At 38.6% G+C, this 21,281-nt stretch overlaps 1 protein-coding gene across 1 annotated transcript in view; it reads right to left on the bottom strand.

The window, feature by feature from the left end:
* LOC108678959 overlaps positions 1-21,281 on the bottom strand; it is a 55,996-nt gene that overhangs the window by 22,896 nt on the left and 11,819 nt on the right. The window contains exons 2-3 of the mRNA XM_047883294.1: positions 19,172-19,234; positions 17,125-17,575 (exon numbers count right to left, since the gene is read on the bottom strand). Coding sequence (XP_047739250.1) covers positions 17,125-17,575; positions 19,172-19,222 — 502 coding nt within the window. The 5' untranslated portion in view covers positions 19,223-19,234. The remainder of the gene's footprint in view (positions 1-17,124; positions 17,576-19,171; positions 19,235-21,281) is intronic.

Raw genomic sequence — 21,281 nt, 5'->3', positions numbered from 1 at the left:
ATGAAATTCTAATCAATCTAAGACGTCGTCAGGCACGGTAATGACAAAATACGTATAGACGGCGGCATTACGGCTAAAGATTGATACAGGCATTGATAAAGTCATGTATTAATAAGTTGAGTAGCTAGCTTGTTCTCAGACAAGAGAGTATTAAAGTTACACAAAGATTCCTGTTTGTTAAACAAGCCGAACTCGTTTTGTCGATATCAAACGGTCTACCCAAAAAGTTGTTAGCGATAAAGTGATAAATCCTTTTTAATGTAAAATTATCTACTCCAAATATTGAATTTTTAGACGATTATATATCATTGGGAGCTCTAATTCTTATTTTTCACGCGGCGAGATAATCTCAATCGCGTATGGAATCGCACTCTAAATTTATTGTGTCAAGTTTTTCTTAGAGCAGAAAATATTGGCTTTAATGTTCTAATTCATATTCAGTTCCGATGATTTTATAGATGGAAACAAAAAATGTACCGTTTCAAAATTTTAAACCCTTATTCATAAATCAATCATACAGAACAGTGTTATGAATAGTCACAAAGTCCTTATTGGATAATTGGAGGAAATATGCATTTCATATGAAAGCTAAATACCATATCGCGATCATATTTAAAAGGCAGGTAGAATCAACAATAATGCAGGCGAATTCTTCAGCAAATTAATAGCAGATGAAAGTGCATAAATGAAATTGATATTTTAACCTTCCCCAGATAACACATTAATAAAAGTCTGGAGTATAATTTTTTAAAATTGCAATAGCGGCTCAGTAATTTTCTTAGAAACACTTCGCATAAAACGAATTCACGCACGAAATACGAGAGATAACAGACAGTCGCACGAGTGACTTCTTCCATACAAAAGGTTAGGTGAAATAGCCAGAATTGTAGAGAATTTAAATTTTCAACTGGACCATTTACTGCTGGACTACATCAAAATAAATAATTATAAATCATTCAAAGGCTGGTTTAGCAGAATCGAAATTCATTGAAAAATGTATGCAAAGAAATTTGTTAAAGTATTTTTCAAACAACAAAATAACGATTTTTGCAATTATTCCATGAGCATAGAATCTTTTTCTCACAATAGCCAAAACTGATTTCCACGCAGCCAGGCAACGTGCACACTGCATACCCAACAAATCATTATCATTCTAATTAACTCAAACAAAGAAGTAGCGCGCTGAGTGCAAAAAAATTATCGTATTTCTCGTGGCTCGAGCATCGACTAATTCTTGATCCTTACATCATTATCGGTGCTGCATGGATATAAATTGCTCAAGACACCGCAATTGGAATGCATTTATTCATAAACGAATCCAGTCTCACGTTGCTGCGTCATTCAATGTAGTTATGCACCGCGTGGTGCCTATAAAAGCTAGCGCTTCTGTTGCTCAGAATGGCCGTACGTGGCAGGATCCGAGTTCTTTTGTAGCCCAGATTTTATTTTTCTCTGACTGAGAGGGAGCCAGGCTGCATTTAACCGCACTCAGAAAAAACAGTGGATCATATTGTCCAAATTGAGACACACTTTCTTACCCACTGCGTGGTGCAGAAAGGATTGGACCTAGCACTGATACGCCCTTTTGTCGGTCAAGCTAAGTCAGGATGACCCAAACAAGGACAAAAAGTGAATAGCTAATTGGACAAGTCTCACAAATTTCTGTGAGTGGAGCTGCCGAGATCACTGGCTATGGAGAAGGAATTAAGGCGTCGGAAAGATGAATTGCACGGCGGTCTTAAGAGAGCCATATTTTGTGCTCGTTTAGCCGATTAGCTGAACGGAATGGGTAATTATCGTCCCTGACGCGCGGTGCTTATGCGCGAGAACCTCGAGACAATAAGTGATGTAAAAATTCCCGTCGGAATAAAGCTAATTTAAATGCAGGTAGCTGCTCTATAGACTTTAGAACAGAGCACAGAGAGAATCGATAATACTGAACATTGTGAGAAAATAGGCGTTAATGATTTTGTCCAGTAAATGGAGCGAAAATTGCCTAAAATTTTATTCACTATGAAAGATTAATTATCGAAATACAAATGAGTTTGCTGAAATAAATTTCTATATGAATTTCAGAAATCAGACTTAGTGCAACTGTAATCGGTTGTATGAAAGTAAAACAACGTTAATTCATCATGGGCCAAAGCTATAAGGTAACTACAATACAAGGGATTTCATTTCAGAAATGACACCAGCAAAATTCAATGTATGTAATTATATTATCAACTGACCTGATATCAGTAACCGACCCGCGGCCGAAAGATCAGCGACACCCGTAAAGGAAAAAAAACACAACATCATCAACAATAGCAGGATCATCAACAGCAACATCAACAGCATCATCAACAGCAACATCAACAGCATCATCAACAGCAACATCAACAGCAACATCAACAGCATCATCAACAGTCCCATCCAACGACTTTGAGTCGTCGCCAGTCCCCATCCAACGAATTTGAGTCGTCGCCAGTCCCCGTCCAACGACTTTGAGTCGTCGCCAGTCCCTGTCCAACATCTTTGAGTTCATCGCCGGTCCTCGTCCAACGTCTTTGAGTTCGTCACCGGTAGAGTATTAAAAAAATATTTTCAGAATAAATGTGGACGCATAAGTATGGATGTTAGTACTTATATCATTAGTCTGCTTACATCGCAAGTTCACAAGGAACTTAAAAGCAAAGAAAACGCCAAGAAAATTCACCATATCGATATTGAAAACGTTTCGGAGTCCAGCTCCATCATCAGTTCGACTAAACTAAAAATGAATAAAATCACTTTAAAAGTCAAAATTCAAAGACAGACATAAAACCTAAACAAGACCTAACATGTTAGGTCTTGTTTAGGTTTTATGTCTGTCTTTGAATTTTGACTTTTAAAGTGATTTTATTCATTTTTAGTTTAGTCGAACTGATGATGGAGCTGGACTCCGAAACGTTTTCAATATCGATATGGTGAATTTTCTTGGCGTTTTCTTTGCTTTTAAGTTCCTTAGTATGGATGTTGCCACGATATTGTTCCAGGTCAGAACATTTACCAGAAGACATTTCTTCTCTATAAACTAGTCATTCACGACAACTAGTATCTATAAACTAGTCATTCATAAGGTCATAAGTGCATTGTAACTTCTCTTACAAGGCAACATGATAACTTCAAAGTTAAACGACACATGAGACTAACAATAGCTCTGTAATAATTTGTAGAAAGTAAAGTCTTGCTGCTATGAAGGAGAACTGAGCGTTAAAGAACGCATGTAGAAGGGCGCGCGTTGCCTACGGCGAATGTGAAATTTGGCCGTTGCAGTGCGCATGGAATATGCACCAAACGCAGCAATTATTGACGTAGAATTACCATTGCTCACACCCTGAAGTTTAAATGAACATTCGGAGAAATTCAAGGGACGCTATGACAAAACAATAACGCCGTGTTGTACTAACGCATGAAATAACTTCTTCTAGGGCACTGAGTTTTGTCTAGTCCATCATATGAGACAAATTTTCGGAAGTATTAATTTAATTTTATGTTCATAGATTAAAAACAGAAATAAACATATAGATATGAATAAGCGTAAATTACACCACTAAGGCTGTGATTTTCTAAATAATTTTAAAATCTTGATACGTAAAAATTTAATCTATGACCGTTGAAGTGCGTGTGTAAAAATTGCTTTTAGTTTGTCGAGAAATGTGAGCTTCACACACAGTTCAATGGATAACGGATGAAAGAAAACTACTTGCAGTAAATACATTATACAGCATTCGTTTAATTTATACACCACAACTGCCACTACTTGCAGAGCTAAGAACCACAACCTCACTGCCCCCCTCCCTCCCACACCAGCTTCTCTTAGGAGGCTGGTATCCATGAAAGCATGCTACGTTACGCTACGTCATATTCACGCACAGATTTTAACTCATAACTGCACCATGTATCATAAATGATACAAACCAAATTTTTGCCTATAAATGCTAAGGTTATGAGGCTACTTAATTACCTGTAGCACTCATTGTATCAAGTGTCAAGTTAAACCAGAACGAAACGTGATCGGTGTTGTGTGGTGTGGTAAAAGTGAGCGACAGGGCGAATTATTTATACAAAATGCGTGTATTTACGTGTTGAATAAATATATCACGTTTAATAAGCCTAATAAATAGCGTAAAACTATTCAGTGCATGAATGCATATGAATTGAAATGATCACATCAACAATTTAACAATTTACTTCTTTACGTATATCAATATTAAATAGTTGCGTTTATTCATCTTAACAAGTTTGAAAAAGCAAGGCATTCGAATAAACGTTTCGTCAAGAGCGGATTTCTCCTATCAGAAAATTCTGAATGAATGTAATAATAATAATTATTCAGTCAGATCAGTGCGATCTGTAATTTTCGCAATGGCATAATAAATAAAAATTTTAAATAATAAACTGAGACGTAAAAGTTTGTGCTCGCAAGCTCCATTCCATATTTGTGCAATGGAATAAGCTTCCTTCAGCCCGCTACACTTTTCTCTAATTACAAAAGATACAAGTTGTTAAATAATGCTCAGACAAGGAGTTTTCAATCTTTTAGATAATCCACATTTATCTTTGACTTCTCAATGATAGACCCAGCCATACAACTTTCAATCCAATTCATTTTGAAACCTAATCATTCCCATACGAACTTTGTTTCAAGCTAAACACAGCAAACCTTTGAAAAACAATTCATAATTGTTTCCATGCTATTCCTTGTAGTTATGTTCACTTTATTGTTACCAATAAACGCTTCAGAAGTTATCAAACAACCGTGGGTAAATTTCTATATCTTTTAAAGGCCCCGTAACTCTGAAAGATATATAATATGAAAGTTCCTCTTTGAATAATTCCACCAGGTTCTCAAAATGAAAGTAATGAACAAACAAAAGTTACAAAAGCCTCAAGTCGACCGCATTTTCAGCAGTATTGTGCTGGCTGCAGCAGCAATAGAGAGCTCATGGTAACGCTCCGTGCACCTGCACAAACAACGCGCGTCATTTTAACGCGCTCAAGAAGACAATAAATAACTCAGCTACAGTCCGGTCATCGCACGAGCTCGGCGATAAATCATACAAGAGACGCCACTATATTCACTCAGAAATATGAATGGGTCATAATGTCTAAATAGTGACACACTTTCTTACCTCCCAGCACGAGAGCGGACGTAGTAATGGTAGTCCCTTTTGCCGGGCCAAAATGGATCAGGATAACTCGCACAAAAAGTACATCGCTGTTCGGTAAAAGTTGCACTCAATTCTCTGAGTGATAGGTAAGCACCATAATTTAAATAAGAAACTTCACGCTGCATGCACACAGCTTATATTTATGACCCTGTTATTATACCGAGTTTTGTTCTAATGTCCTTCTTATAGCATGAAGAAATAAATGTGTACTTACCACAGAAAAATGACCATATCTAAATGACAAGGGAAACAAACTATATCAGAGTTTTTAGTTATCAGTATTGGAGAAGATCCTCTCGTGCTATCATCGTTATTTAAAAGTTTTCAACAGTCGAAAATTTTTAATTTAGTAAATTATGAAGTTTACAAACTTGAGATAAAATAATAATCATAAATACAGACAATGGATATTGATCAATATTTTTTCGACGACGAACGACATTGGCGTTCAAATCATTCGAAATAGTTGGGAAAATTATAGTATTACAAAAACTATTAGACATACGTATGTTTGAACGAAAAATTCACAACGGTCCACTAAAAATACGAGCAAAGGTTTAATACAAAAATGGGGCAATGAATCTGCAGAGGTTCTCAGTAACCGGAACGCAGTCCAGACTTGAGGCCGCCAACAAGTTGGTCCGCTAGTCAAACCTCGACGTCACAACACTATTTGTGATGGGCGCTACGGGACCAGATTTGAAGGCCCTACAAAAACTGTAGGTACCGCAACTATGACCAGTAAGTAGGACTCGTCTAGGCCATCTAGGCTTCCTGACGCTATGTTGTTGGGTATTAGTGGGTCAAAGGTACCTTAGTAAAAATTATAAGTACCGCAACTAATGAGTACAATAGCCACTTTTTCTCTTCTAGACCATCAAGGCCTTCTGGCGTAGTTGTTGATGGTCGTTAGTGGACCAGAGATACCATAATCAAAATTTGCAGTGAGGGTCACTAGGCCTCGAATAATAGGCCTATAACAACGGAACTTGACTTACAATTGTTATCCTCGTCACACCTAACAATACCTGTAAGATTTGCACCTGTTGCAAACATAGAACTGGGATATTGTGCCCGATAAAAAATGTAATATATTATGCCTGATAAATGTAAGAAAATATGTACCTTTTCCAAAAATGCCTTATCAATAACAGAAGTTTCGATATGCTATATTTATATATAACTGGCTTAATTACTGTGCCGCGTATACACGGACAAGTTTGGTAAAAAATGAATGTTGGTTTAGCATGACATTTGGTGTCTGCAACTCAAAAATTTCTGAAATAAGTTGCACATTTATTATTGCAGGGAAAGAGGAGTTCACGTATGATCCTCATTGAATTCTAACCATCAACTATTTGTATTTTTTTATTTAATTCACTACTTAGTACCTATTGAATTTCCTTGATTATTTTACAAAGCAGGAAGGTAACGCTATAATTGCAGCATTGAGTGTTTATTTCGTCACATTTCTTCCCATTACTGAGGAGTAAATGTTTTTGAAACACAAATCAATCAGAATCTTTTCAGCCTGAATCGATTTGCCCTGAAAAGCTTGAAGCGAAATGCTAGACCGAAGCAATGGCTGCTCTAACCAGAACAAGAGGTCCATCATATTCGCTCCGGGGAGCTCCACGAACGAGAAGTTAGGACCAAGTTTCTCATTAAAATTTTTGATCGTCTAATGGGCGGCCAATGGGCGACGTTTCCACCGATACTTCTTCTACTATTATGTTTCAAGTCATTCCTAAGTGTTGTGACATAAGCAGTGAAAGCCCCGAAATGAAGGTTAATTGTTCTAGAGAAAGATGATCACGGAGATGGTGATTAAAGCGAATTACTTAGAAAAGATGAGTCCAGGTACAACAAAAGAAACTCGCGAGTCGCGGCCTAATGCTCTTACAATGAAATAGTAACAATGTAGCCGGTACAAAACCGCATACGGTATGTGTTCCATCAGTCATAGTTTCTGAGAGTCAATGGAGACAACATAGTAGTTCCGGAGCTGACGTTTAACTCTCTTAGGGTGGTTATGGCAAGAGAGAAAGGTTTGTGGTGAAAAAACGCGAAAAGTAAAACTTTTCGCGTAGCTTATTGAAATTCAGCGGAGCTGAGATGTTGTTAGTTGCCCTTGAAAGTATTATTGAACGATCGCGTCAAATTTGCTCAGTTCTCATTTAAACATTTCATAGAATTATTATGTAATTTCACTTCATGCTCTTCTTTTTACGTGCTCACATGTGAAGTTAAAAGATTTAATAACAATCCCAACCGTAATTACTCCTAAAAATTTGTACCTACTAAAATTACGCCCTTCTGATACTATTTACATCGGCACTTATGGTGCTTGAAGCCTCTCCATCATAATAGTGACTGAAACAACGTCAGTTGTGACTAAACAAACGTCAATAGTGACTAAAACAACGTCAGTGGTGACTCGACCAACGTAACTGGTGACTAAACAAACGTAAATAGTGACTGAAACAACGTCAGTTGTGACTAAACAAACGTCAATAGTGAACGTCTGTTGTGAGAGAACGAACGTCAGTGATGAGTGAACCAGTCACTGAGCCATCTTCACACGTCATGCCCAACAGTTCACACCACGCTAATGAAGAAGCAGGTATTCGGCCACCATCATCACTAAGCGGGTAAGTGAATAGAGTTGATTTCAACTCAGTGCGCGTGTGAATATCTCTAAGAAATTCAAGACAATAACTTGCTGTACTAGAAGATCCTAACGTCTTGTCCTGCTGTGAACAATAAGAACAAATTTTCTCCGCCACATTTCGCAAGCCTAACCCAGGATGATCCAGTCGACGGCTTATCGCGGAGACCGAGTTAAGTAGGAATTTAACTACGTATGGAACGAGGTCTCATCATCGTCATTGATGAGAGCAAACGAAAGAGCACCACACTGTGGTTCTTGAGCGCCCCGGCTAACGGGCCACAAAACGTACAAATGTCTTCTGTATCGAAAAGTTGATCGGCATCGACATCCTACAAACGTTAAATTGTGACCAATCTTTACCTGCTGTCCCATATTATTAGAGAAAAAGTCTTATGCGCCAATAGATTAGAAGACCCAGTTTCGACAAGTCAATCAATCCTGGGTTATTCGAACGTAATTATACACTAAAAACTACAAAGATTCCGAAAAAACTAATAGAAGGATGACAATAAAACTTTTGAGTACAGATAAATCGGTCGGTTGAGGCGTCCTTAAACGCGGTTATTTACCAATTATTGTGTGAGTTTGCCGAAAATCTCCTGCGAATAACTTGGTACACACAAAAAAACAAAACAGTTCAGTCAAAATTTCAATATTTTTCGTAGGGTTCTTCCCATATTTTAACTAACCTCAGGCTCTCGACGCCTCCTGCTCTCGTGCAAAAATCATGGACTAAATTAGCTTTTTTTACGAACGCAGACTGCATGGGGGCTAAATGTGATCTATTGCAGTCAGTGCTTCCTTCGAGATATACTCGGAAGCTGCAACGTGTATCCCTGTGATATATATATCACTGGAAACTGTTGCTATTTAAAATAGGTATTAAACTGTAATTTGCTGTTCTGTAAAGTGTAGACATATTAAGTATATCCCAGTAAAGTTTAACCCTGTGATACGCACCCCTGTAATATGTATCATCGGGCGCTATACCCCTTGCAGTACCCATAGCGTGAAAAATTGCTTGGCGTAAAAAAAGCCTCACTAATTCTAGACGGCCGCGAAAAAAAAAGAAACACAGCGCGGCCTCTTCAGAAATTGAGTTATCAGAGACGGCCGACTATGGACCGGTGATAATGTGGCCATGTTTTCCGTATGGCAAAGGGGCTCGTTTCCTAACACATTCCTGAGCATGTGCAAGAAACATTTCCCCTGCAAACTGAGCTTAAGAATTTCCCGTTCACTTGTGAACGTTAACCAGGCTTAAAATAAGAGATAAAAATTTCAAGGTTTCGCGAGTTCATCGATTAGAATTGGAGGACCAAACTTGGTCATTGAAATGTTTCTAATGAGAGTTACGTGATAGTTGACATTGGAGAAGTTATATTTAAATTATTTTGTTATACGTCACGGTAAACGAATTATCTGCATAATATCAGTTCAAAACTCAGGTAGAAGGAAATACCGCAATCCTTGCTGACTTTCGGCAGCCACCAACGAATCGAATCCCAGTAGAAAAATACAACACCATTTATAAGGAGCTTAACAAGTGATTGTTCAACTCGATCAGGTCTGATTTGTGGAAGCGAACTCTCTTAACTTTATGCTCTAAAACCAGCTCTAACTATTATGATTGTATTTTTTAGCCGTAATCCAATAATAAAAATATATACTGCATCGCTCTTTTCATCTATAGTAAAAGCCATTCCGCGGTAAGCCAATCGCACGTCTAAACCATGAATGATCACAGCGCCGCTGATCCTGTAACATCATTTGCTCAGGTGGCAGCTTGATCGGGAGAAACCTGACACTGACCGCCATGCAGAAGATCACGGAATATTTCATCGTGAAAGAGGCACAACTATAATAATCACTCGCTACACATGGTTTATTTGTAGTATAATGACTGAATTACTTTACAACAATAGTATAACATTAACGTGTACACAATCAGAGAAATGAGTGAGACCTGTCCAATTAACGATGCAACTGTTTGCCCTAGCTAGTGCGTATCAACCTGACCCAGTTTGGACTTGCAAAAGGTAGTATCAGTGCACCGCTAGCGCTCTGCTCGTACTGTGAGTAAGAAAACATGTCACAATTTCGACAATAAGGCACTTTTATGAGTGCAGTACTGCTGCGATTAACGTGGTCTACCGGCATATGTGTACATATCAACTTGACCCATGACAGCAGGTTGATGGTGCATGCATGACGGCATGTCTATTGTAGTATATATTTGTAGCTCCGGGCTCTAGTCTTGCACAATGGCTTGGATCACTTCGGTATTAAAGAGACCATGCATTGCGATCGCCGTCGTTGATGAAGGTTTTCAGCCACAGAGAACGTCTTTCTCAAGAACAGATTGCTCGGCATTGCGTGCTATATAAGCGGTGTCATCAGCCTCCATGTACGAACAATCACAGGATGCTATCGTACAACATAACTCCTGTTAATAGAAACTATCAAGCCTGATACCACAAGTTGTGTGATAAGAGGGATTTGCGTGAATCTTAAGGTATCATGGTTGTTCTTATATACGATCGTGTTTTTTTAAGGATATTTCAGCTTTCAAAAATAATGATTCCGCATCATACGAGTTTCTAGAAGGTTAATTTCAGCACAGAGTAAATCCCAATAACAAACAATACGATATGAAGTTTATTTTAGAACTCATCGGGAATGATGAAAAATTTGAACGCATTTTCAAAACTTGAACATCTATAATCCATCGAAACCATGTCATAATTTGTTATCCATGTTTTGCTCATTCACTGTTGGTTTTGTGTGTTTAGCGTCAACATTAAATACTCTACAAACATACTCTGCAACACTAAATACTCTACAAACATACTCTGCTACACTAAATACTCTACAGAACATACTCTGCAACACTAAATTCTCTACAAAGCATACTCTGTAACAATAAATACTGTCCAAAACATATTCTGCTACACAAAAATTATTTCTCATTTGGGCTAATGAAATTTTTTCCATAGATTGGGTTGCTTTCTTTCTCTCATAACCCTTTCTCCATGAACAAAGGGTGATATTATAATTACACTCTAAATAGTAACAGCACTAACGACGACAAATTTGTCCGTAGACAAGGTAAGATTTTTTTTAAATGTAATCAAAATTAAAAAAATATATATACATATATCCTTGAGCAGGAGCTAGCATTGGACAGAAGAAGCTAACAAAGAGCTTCCAGGCGAGCAACTGCATCAAACGGATCTATGCTCCGCACATAGATTCAACCTCTACCTGTAAAAAGCTACAATTCAATATTACCAATATATTATCCAGAAAATATTATCAATATAACCAAAAAAATGTGAGATAAAATATGACGCGTGCGAACAAGCAACCGAAACATTTCCAGACGCGCAACTGCACCACACTGAATGATATAAATGAGCTTTAAAAATGGAATCAACCGCTATCTATAGACAAGCTATAATTCAACATTATTGATATAATATTATCAATAAAATATTATCAATGTTATAGTATAAATAAAATATTATCGATAAAATATTATCGATAAAATATCATCAATATTATATTATAAATAAAAATTATCGATAAAATATCATCGATATTATATTGTCAAAAAAAAATTATCGATAAAATATTATCAATATAACATTATTAAAATAACCTAAAACCTGAAACAGAATATGCCGAGTGCGACGAAGCAAGCAACGAGCTTCAAGCGAACAGCTGCATCGCACGGAAGCATGCCTACAGCGTCCAGGGAATAATCCGCTGGACAGATGCTTGGTTTCCGGACGAGCAGATGCAGACTCAGTCGAGCTCACAACTCGTCTAAAATTATCTAAAATAATTATCACTAATTGATAAATGTCACTACGTAAGAGATATGAATAATTTGAAGTTTTAAAATGGTAATGACTCGAGTATTTGTCAGTTTTTCACGATCAGTTGTATCATATTAATAATGTATTTATATTATTATAAATATTATTTGTGTTATTATTGTCTCCCGCGCTGAATATAACGATTATTGTCATGCAAGCGATCAAACTTATGTTGGCTGAAGCGAGTCTGTCTCAGTGAATTAAACTTTTAATAAATAAATGAAAGAACACAACACAAACATGAACACCGAGATTTTTCTTGACCGCCGACACAAAAAAAAAATCAAATGAATAAAAATCCGAAATTACAACAAAAACAAAACTATGCAGTAAAATAACCCAAATGTGCTTCATTAACACTAAAAACGTCTTCTTAATAGAAATGAAAAGCTCAACATGCTAGCAACACTGAAACAATAGAAATCTACAACAACTTAGCGTGACTCATACAAATTCCGTGACTACTTACCGATTCATAAAGTTATCCAACACTCAACTTTCTAATTCAAACTCGACCTCAAGCCAACTTTCTTCCACTCTTTCTCCCTCCTCGACGCACGGCACGCCACACCCAACAGCGCTCGGCGCAGCGCGCGCAAGAATTTAGTTTTGATAATTTTTTCGATAATTTTAGATTATTTTTCTGCTCAGTTCGGATACCCGTCATCCTGTATGTGACTAATTAAAATCATAATTCTGGAGAAGAATTGAACTATTTTCATCATATTAGCAGTCTTCTCAAGTCCTTAATTCTCGTAGCATTTTTATTAGTGATATTTTCACAATTACAGTTAAATTGCAGTTCACTGGAGATGCACTAGTTTACCTTAACTTTCAAGTATTTCGTCAAGGATGGCAACATAAATATTCACAACAGCCTGGATGAATCAAATATCAATCCGGTTAAGCTTCATCGTAAATATAATTATGTTTATGAGTGGGTGATTATGATTGACCAATTAACTAATAACTTGACCAACTGATACACCCATTAATATAAATATATAATCGTAATCGTTTACACTTCCTCAAAATCACACTATAAATAATAAAGCATTTTTCAAGAAATAAAATGTTCGTACAGTTTCATCGGAAGGACCCACGAAAAGAATCGCTCGTGGCAGAAAAATTAGCTAGACTATATCCAAAAAAGTAAAGCTATTTTCGCGCTAGCGTGCTCGTCATTTTGACCTAGTTTGGCCCGGCAAAAAAGTGTAGCAGTGTTACGTCCGCTCTCTTGCTCGTGCTTAGGACATCAAAGTGTGTTGCTATTTGGACAGTATGTGCCGTTTATTTTTCTGAGAGGCAGGCCGCAAGGCCGCCTAGCAATTATGCAAAAGAGTAACAAATTCCTGATAAGGTCCAGTAATGGTCAGGCAGTGACGGATAACGACCTGCGGTGCCTCTAGTTCCCGCCCTCCAGATCTATTGGACGAAGGCCTTCAGGTATAATGACTTTTCAGGTCTATTGATGAACGAAAGGTAAGATGATGCTGAGGTATGATGACTAAGAGAAATATTTATAGAAAGGTAGAAAATTGCTTAATTTTATGTCGCGGAATATAAATTATATATCAACAAAACTTCAATAGAATTAATGTTAATGGAATGAAGGTATAGTGGAGGTAAACCTGGGGCAAGGTAAATAGATATCGAGGTAGGATGACTCATAAACAAAGATAAAGTATTGATAGAAAGGTAGAAAAAGGATAAAAATCTAAAATATCAATGCAATATAACTAATATTTATGAAATGAATGCATAGTTGAAGTAGGGGTAACGTGTTCATTATGAAGAAAGTTGACGACAATATAGAAGGCCGCGTTGATATAACTAAAATTAAAGCATTGAAGATAAAGTTGAGGAAAAAGCAGGAATGTCGACATAAAGTAAGTTGACAAGACATAAGGAGGCACGCGAAGGACGCAACCCTCATTAGAGTTGGAAAATAGGAGGTAGGACCTACGGCCCTACACTGATTGGTAGGTCCTACCTTTACGTGATCACATGAAAAGAGACGCCGGGACAGATCACATGAAAAGAGACGCCGGGACAGATCACATGAAAAGAGACGCCGGGACAGATCACATGAAAAGAGACGCCGGGACAGATCCTGTCTCTTATACACATCTAGATGTGTATAAGAGACAGGTGTAGGGCTCACTTCTACAGTGGAGGACCTAGGGCTCACTTCTACAGTGGAGGACCTAGGGCTCACTTCTACAGTGGAGGACCAAGGGTTCACTTCTACAGTTGGGGCTAAGAACAGTAAGAAGTGACTAGTGAAGAGGCTAAAAGAAGCCGCTCAGGTTGACACGATTCTTTACCTGGCAGATAAAGATTTGAGTTTAACATTCACTCTATTACAACAAATTATTTCATATATATGTAAGTACACCCTCTATTCTTATAGTAGCTTACGGAGTGAACTTTCAACGCCTTTATTGTAAGATCGCCGACTGATGATCAACCACCTGCAGTGCACTCAGTGCACGACCACTTACATTCAAACTATTCCATCAAATTAAGGCACAGTATAGTTTTAATATAGTTTATGGAGTGGACTTTTTACGCGGTTATTGTTATATCGCCGAATGAAGGTTACGACCAGTAAATCGTCCTCCGACTATCTCCAGCATCTCCAGAGAAATATGTGGACATGTCTTAATAGCTATACACTTTTTGCCTTTGTGTGAGTCATTCTGACCCAGTTTGGCTCGGCAGAAGAAGGCATCAGTAATTCATAAGCCTCTGCTCGTTCTTTGGGCAAGAGAGAGTGCCACTATTTGGACAATATGACCATACATTTTTCTAAGTGTAATGTTCTGCCGGAAAATCGAACGACTTGAAAGAGAAACCTGCGTGTTGTGGCAAGCAAGCAGGCGCGTGCGATGACGAAAAGATGACTTTCCTCCATCCGACATGTCATTGCTGCGGGTGCACGCTGAGAAAAATTAGAGCGACATTGTCCAAACAGCAATGCACTTGTGCCCTTATGTGAGTCATCCTGACCGTAACAGTGTTATACATGCAGAAAGTGCGTCTATATTTCATAATATTTGGACAATAAGTCTCCTTCATTTTTCCAAGTGTGCAATACATTGAAACATGCACTCAGCTACTATAGGCACGCTAGACACGCACGCTTCACACGCACGCTTGACACGCACGCTAGACACGCACGCTTCACACGCACGCTTGACACGCACGCTTCACACGCACGATTCACACGCACGCTTGACACGCACGCTTAACACGCACGCAACCCACTCGCATTTCACGATGAAAATAGTCATTTGACCACCAAGGGAAATGTTGCGTATCAGCACTCAGAGAAATGAGCAGGTTGTTGTCCACATTTTGCTCACACCCCATATCATACTTATGGATGTGGGGACTTTTCGACTCACTAACGACAGAGAAAAGTCCTTTAACTCTTTAACTTGCGCTGTTCCTGCTAGAAAATTTATGAAGGTAGCGCGTTAACAGTTGCAATTTGTCTTATCACATTTATCAAGGTTCATTCATTTAGGACGTCATTTATGTATTGTATAAACTTTTTATTGGCATCACGAGCTGACCTTCAATACTGACGAACCCGGCCTTCGAGAATATATTTGTACAATCGTATAAAAAATTAATAAAACAATGATGAAAAATTATATGAATGATCTTTTGATAAAATGATGACATTTTCTAGATCTACTCAATTCTTAGCTCTAGCCTTAGAGCCCAGTTAAGTTAACAAGTCGAATTTTAGGAATGGTGCTTCATGTATCCAAGACCAATCCAGTCTCAGTCTGGTACACTGATCGGTTCTAAAATATCAACTACGGTATACATGAAATTAAAATTTTGTACTAGATTTTTAGAACCAACATGATATGGGCCATTATTCATTTTTAACCTCCTGAATTCCACCCTGACTGAGTGAGAAGTACAGACGTTAATCGTTAGATTATGCAAATACTTCTTCCACAATAGAAGTTACTTATATTCATACTACTTAATCATAAAGTTACTCATCCTCATACTTCTTCCACATTAGAAACAACCTTTACTCGTATATTGGTATTTCTCATCGCTATTGGACAAAAGCAAACTTTGTGATTTAAAGCAGAAGTTATAAATGTCAATGTGGATAGTTTATCAACGTTTAAACAATTTTAAGTTACCTTTGAGGAATTAGATCCGCTGCATAGCCGAGAAGTTCAAAGTAGCTATTAGGATTTTTATGAAAATATCATTGGGTTATCACAATTTAACATTAAATTTGCAGTCTTGAATGAAAACACTCTTATGATAGGAATGTTTCGAAGCTTGTGTGATGCAGTACGAAAACCAAGCCCAGCGAGCTTTTAAAGGGAGTTTCCACTAACACTTTTTAGCTCCACACCAACACAACCTCACTCGAAGAGCCGTACCGGCACACTGACCGAACATTACTCAGTCAAGTCTAACCACTCAGGTTGGCTGAGCCTGGCCGGATCGCTGTATTGTCTGGCAGTAATTAGAGACCAGGTAAATACCGAGCGTGTGTGCTCACCTGTAGTTGGTTTACGTGACAAATGTTCTGTAGAAAAAGCAATCGCATGTGCAGAGATTAATGGAAATAACGTTTCTTCCGTTTGAAAAGGAAATCAACAGCGATCAATCTCGGTAGTAATTTTATAAGTTACATTATAAGAAATTTAATCAAAATATTGTTTTACACTTACACGATATAAAGTAATTCTAACGTTTTTTTGCGTTCATGGGATATGAAGCAAATTATTCAACCATTTCACGTTCACACGATATAAGAAAAATTCTATCCCTGCTTTCCGTTTAAACGACACGAGACAAATTATTACTTGAATGTGTTTTCATGTTCTTATAATTATTTTAGAATTATTTACATGCAATGATAATTAAGTTGTATACCGTTTTCCGTTTCCAGGACAGGAGATTTAATTCAAATATTGTTTCCTGCTGTCACACTATAGGGATTTATTGCAACATTGTTTGCTGCTTTTCTTGCGATATAAGCATTTTATTATCCCAGCTATTTGATTGTTAATTTCCAAATACTTTCCATAATAACTTCCCGCGATATGATTAATTTCCTCACAGTTTCCATCGTAACACAAAAATATCTTTGCGTCCTATGCTAATAAATAAATAATACACAAATTGAAATTTAATTGAGGAACAAAACCTTTAATATGATGAACCCATTAAATCAGACATACGTACCTACAAAAAAATGTAATCACTATAGAATGATTACTGTAGAAATAATTATTGAATAATCCTGGTTGAAATAATCATTAGTTTGTTTCATGATCATAATCACAATAATCATCATCATCTTTAAATTATACTATGATTCACTCACCGTCTGCGTATGACACCATTTGTGCCCTGGCTAAGTCCTCGCGGACCGGGGATCGAGGCTGACATCGCGGGGGCAGAGGAGGAGGTTGGTAAGGGGAAGCTGAATTCGGGGACATCGTGGGACCAAGTTGGGGGAAGCGTTGATTTTGTTGTTGTTGTTGTTGCTGTTGGTGGTGATGATATAGTTGTTGTTTGTGTTGATTTTGTACTTGTTGTTGTAATTGTTGATCTCCGGATGCCGTGATACGAATGTGTTGTTGCTCGGTGATGTGCTCGTTTTGAGTGTCGTGTTGTTGAGGTTGTGTTGTGTTGCTGTGTTGATCGGCTGGTTGCTGTCGCTGAAATTGTTGGTGTAGACGATGAAGGAAAGAATTTTCTGGAATGCTCTCGAAAATTTGCTTTTTCACTGGCGATTCACAGTTTTGTTGGTCGTGTTTGTTGCTCAGTATCGTCTGAAGAAAAAAAAAAGAATTTTAATTCACATTGAATATTGAATGCATCCGTTGTGCATTAGAATTCAGTTTGTTCAGTGCATTTTTACGTTCAAAGTTGTAAGTCATTAATTCAAGATTGAAAACAATTTGCAATGATAATTAAAGATAAGTTCTCCTAACCGGCACAAATTCTACACACAATTTCAACACATGAAACTTTTTAGCGCATTTTCTCTTTTATGGAAAAAATGCACTATTGTGCTCGCCATGTCTGTCTGTCTGTCTGTCCGTCTGTCCGTCCGTGACCTCAAGTTTTCGTCGACGAGAAAATGCGCTCCCTGTCACTCACTGCAGTGAGTACTGAGTTATTTTTTTAAATTTGAGCATGGTATATCGTAACAAAATAATCCCCCTTCACTTTCCTTAATCCGTTTGGAAAGAGTTGCGGTTGAAATAGTAATTTTTGACCTCAGAGTCGTCGTTTCTCAGCCCGCTCTTTTTAGCGCATTTTCTCATTTACGAAAAAATGCACTATTGTGCTCGCCATGTCCGTCTGTCCGTCCGTCTGTCAGTCCGTGACTACACGTTTTCGTCGACGAGAATATGCGCTCTCTGTCACTCACTGCAGACTGCAGTGAGTACTGAGTTATATTTTTTTCAATAAAAGAGTATTTCAGGTCCCAGCTTGATTAAGTAGCATTTCATAGTTATTATGTTACATTAGCTTGATACAAATGTGCCCATTTTCATCCTGAAAATTTTCAGAGATTTCAATCGCTGGCACTAGCCGTGCACAAAGCGATGTTGTGGACGCTCCAATTTATTTTAGTTTATCATCAAAGACACACATTTTCTCCCTCCGAATTCGAAGGTTTCGAAGAAAACAAATTTATTTCAGCAATAACTGTTTGAATATGAGCATGGCTTGAAGAATTGTGCACATGCAGAGATGTTTGACTAAATTCTCCTCTTTTTTCATTTATAAGTATCTGAATCCAAAAAAGTTCTTATTCATACCATAATTTAACAAATATTTTTAATAAAATCAAAATTCAGCACCTGGACGTATCAGTGTGGTAAGTGAAACTATTTAACTAATGTATAATGCTACTTCTGGTACTACTGTGCTACTTTGGCTACTCTCGGGGAAATGAGTTCACTTTCTTCAAGTAGCGATGCAATTTTTATCCTTGTGTGGGTCATCTTGACTCAGTTTGGCTAATAAAAGGGTGCATCAGTGCTACGTTAAAAAAGTGTTTAATTATTTGGCCAATATAACTCATTAATTTTGTCTAAATGTAGTAGACGGTAGACAGCTAAGGTACAATATTGCAACTAGAACTTGCATAACCTCTACAGTTATGTAAATCCTAAACATTTTTATACATAACATTTCTTGTAAAAAGGCCGCAAATGCAGACTATGTGTCATGAAATCAAGTTTTTATGTTTACACGCTCCAAACTGAAGAACAACATAATACACTCATTAATTACACTCATTAATTTAGTCTCAGTGACGCCCATAAGCACTATTGCAACAGTCAACAATTTTTGGTTCGAGTTTCGAGGCAATTTTGCTCCTTAATGAAGCCTTTTTTTATTGTATGCCTCACCTCGGCGTTGGCGCTCTCAGCTTGCGTCACGTTGACGTTCTTGGTGTGCATCGTAGCAGATCCCTGCGGAGGGAATGGAAAGTGTTAAGATTAGATACATTTTCACCTTGTCGTTACCACTCTACCATCCAGTAGGCCGAGTTCACACCATAGTGCCGGGCAAGTACCAGGCATATCATATGCCAGTCACGGTTCACTCTAATATTTTTAGCGCATTTTCTCATTTATGGAAAAAATGGGGAGCGCAGCCGTGGGTAACAAAATTGACTCGTAAATAGGCCCTGGGCCTAACGCCAACCATCAGCATGCAATATCTACGCATAGCCTCAGACCAATGAGCTGTGGGTAACTCCAGCTAACAGTAAATCCGCTTTGCACAACACAGCCACTGCTCCACAGCGCCGCAGCGCAACTGGCCGGAGCGCAACAGGCCCTACCGCAACAGGAGGCGCAGGTTATGTTAGGTTAGGTTAGGTTACTTTCGGAGTAGCTGTTGCAGTAGGGCCTGTTGCGCCCCGGCCAGTTGTGCTCCGGCCTGTAAAAGTATGCGCTCCGGCCTGTGACTGAACGGCGCTGTTGTGGTGGGCGCTTTATGTCAAAAGCCGTGAAGATGCCCGGCTGCGTTATGCTTGGGAAGGTATATGAATCGCACTGTGGACTTGGGCTATGCTGACCTCTAGCTATCCACCCGAAAAAAATGCACTATTGTGCTCGCCATGTCCGTCCGTCCGTCTGTCTGTCCGTATGTCCGTCCGTCTGTCCGTGACCTCAAGTTTTCTTCGACGAGAAAATGCGCTCTCTGTCACTCACTGCAGTGAGTTCTGAGTTATATTTTTTAATTCATCTCCATAGAAGCATTCGCACCATTGCCATGCAGGTGCCTTGCACGGCTATTGGGAATGCTTCTACGGAAATGCATTAAAGAATATTAGACTGGACTGTGACTGGCATATGTCTGGCAGTACAGAGTGAACCGAGCATTATTCTAAGCTAACTTTACCAAGCTCCACCACCTCACCATTCTTTCACCATCTCCTCCCCCCTTTTCCACCACTCATTCACGCCTCCCTCTTTGTGTTCCGCCAACCACCCATCCTTAGTTCCATCATGCTTCTCAACCCCTCCGCAATCCACCACTTCGTACTACACCACCATAACGAACTCAGCCACCCCACAACCATCCCCACCAAGCCCCATCAAATCAAGTCCTACCACACCACCAAGCCCCACCACCCTACCAAGCCCCACCACCCTACCAAGCCTCATCACCCTACCAAGCCCCACCACCTTACCAAGCCTCACCACCCTACCAAGCCCCATCACCCTACCAAGCCCCACCACCCTACCAAGCCTCACCACCCTACCAAGCCCCATATGAAAAGAGACGCTGGGACAGATCACATGAAAAGAGACGCCGAGACAGATCACATGAAAAGAGACGCCGAGACAGTCAAACGACTCGTCAAGGCGTCATTAGAGACATAAACGGCCTCTCACCTGCTAGCTCGATCGTACCTTTCGTCGGGCGAAGCAAAATGGGTCGAAATTTGGAAATAAAATTAACTTTCGAAAAGTAGATTCACTTGAATTTTCGATTAGGCTGAGGCTAGATGATGCTGAGGTAAGATGATAGGGCGACAAAAAAGAAATATTGTTAGAGAGGTAAAAGGTGGATATACTCATAATTTTTGTAACGAAATCCACAATTTACATACAATAGCACGAATATTAATGGTGTGCCTGATTCACTCCAATTCCATTCACTTGAAAAACTATGGTATGCATTATAGTATACATATAGCATACATTTAGCATAGGTACATATAGTATCTATATAGTATACCTTCTCGATTAAAATTCGTACGTAATTATTCGCAAACGTAAGTTAATTCACATAATTCTAACCCGCAATAACATTCTAAGCTGCTAGGAAGAATCAAACTTTCGACGAACCCAGGACTGAAGCTCACATAGGAATATTTCTTTAGGACTCGGTTAGGAGCCACAGAATTTAAGGTTAATTTCGACCGCGGAGGTTTTAACCGGAGCCGGTATGTCAACACGGCCAGCACGAAGCTGTGTCGACCACAAGACAATACGTGTTTAATGG

Source organism: Hyalella azteca, unplaced genomic scaffold, assembly GCF_000764305.2.
Source record: "Hyalella azteca isolate HAZT.00-mixed unplaced genomic scaffold, Hazt_2.0.2 contig1623, whole genome shotgun sequence".
In the NCBI taxonomy this organism is placed as follows: Eukaryota; Metazoa; Arthropoda; class Malacostraca; order Amphipoda; family Hyalellidae; genus Hyalella; species Hyalella azteca.
The sequence above is the reverse complement of the archived record's forward strand: the minus strand, read 5'-3'. Positions and strand labels throughout refer to the sequence as shown.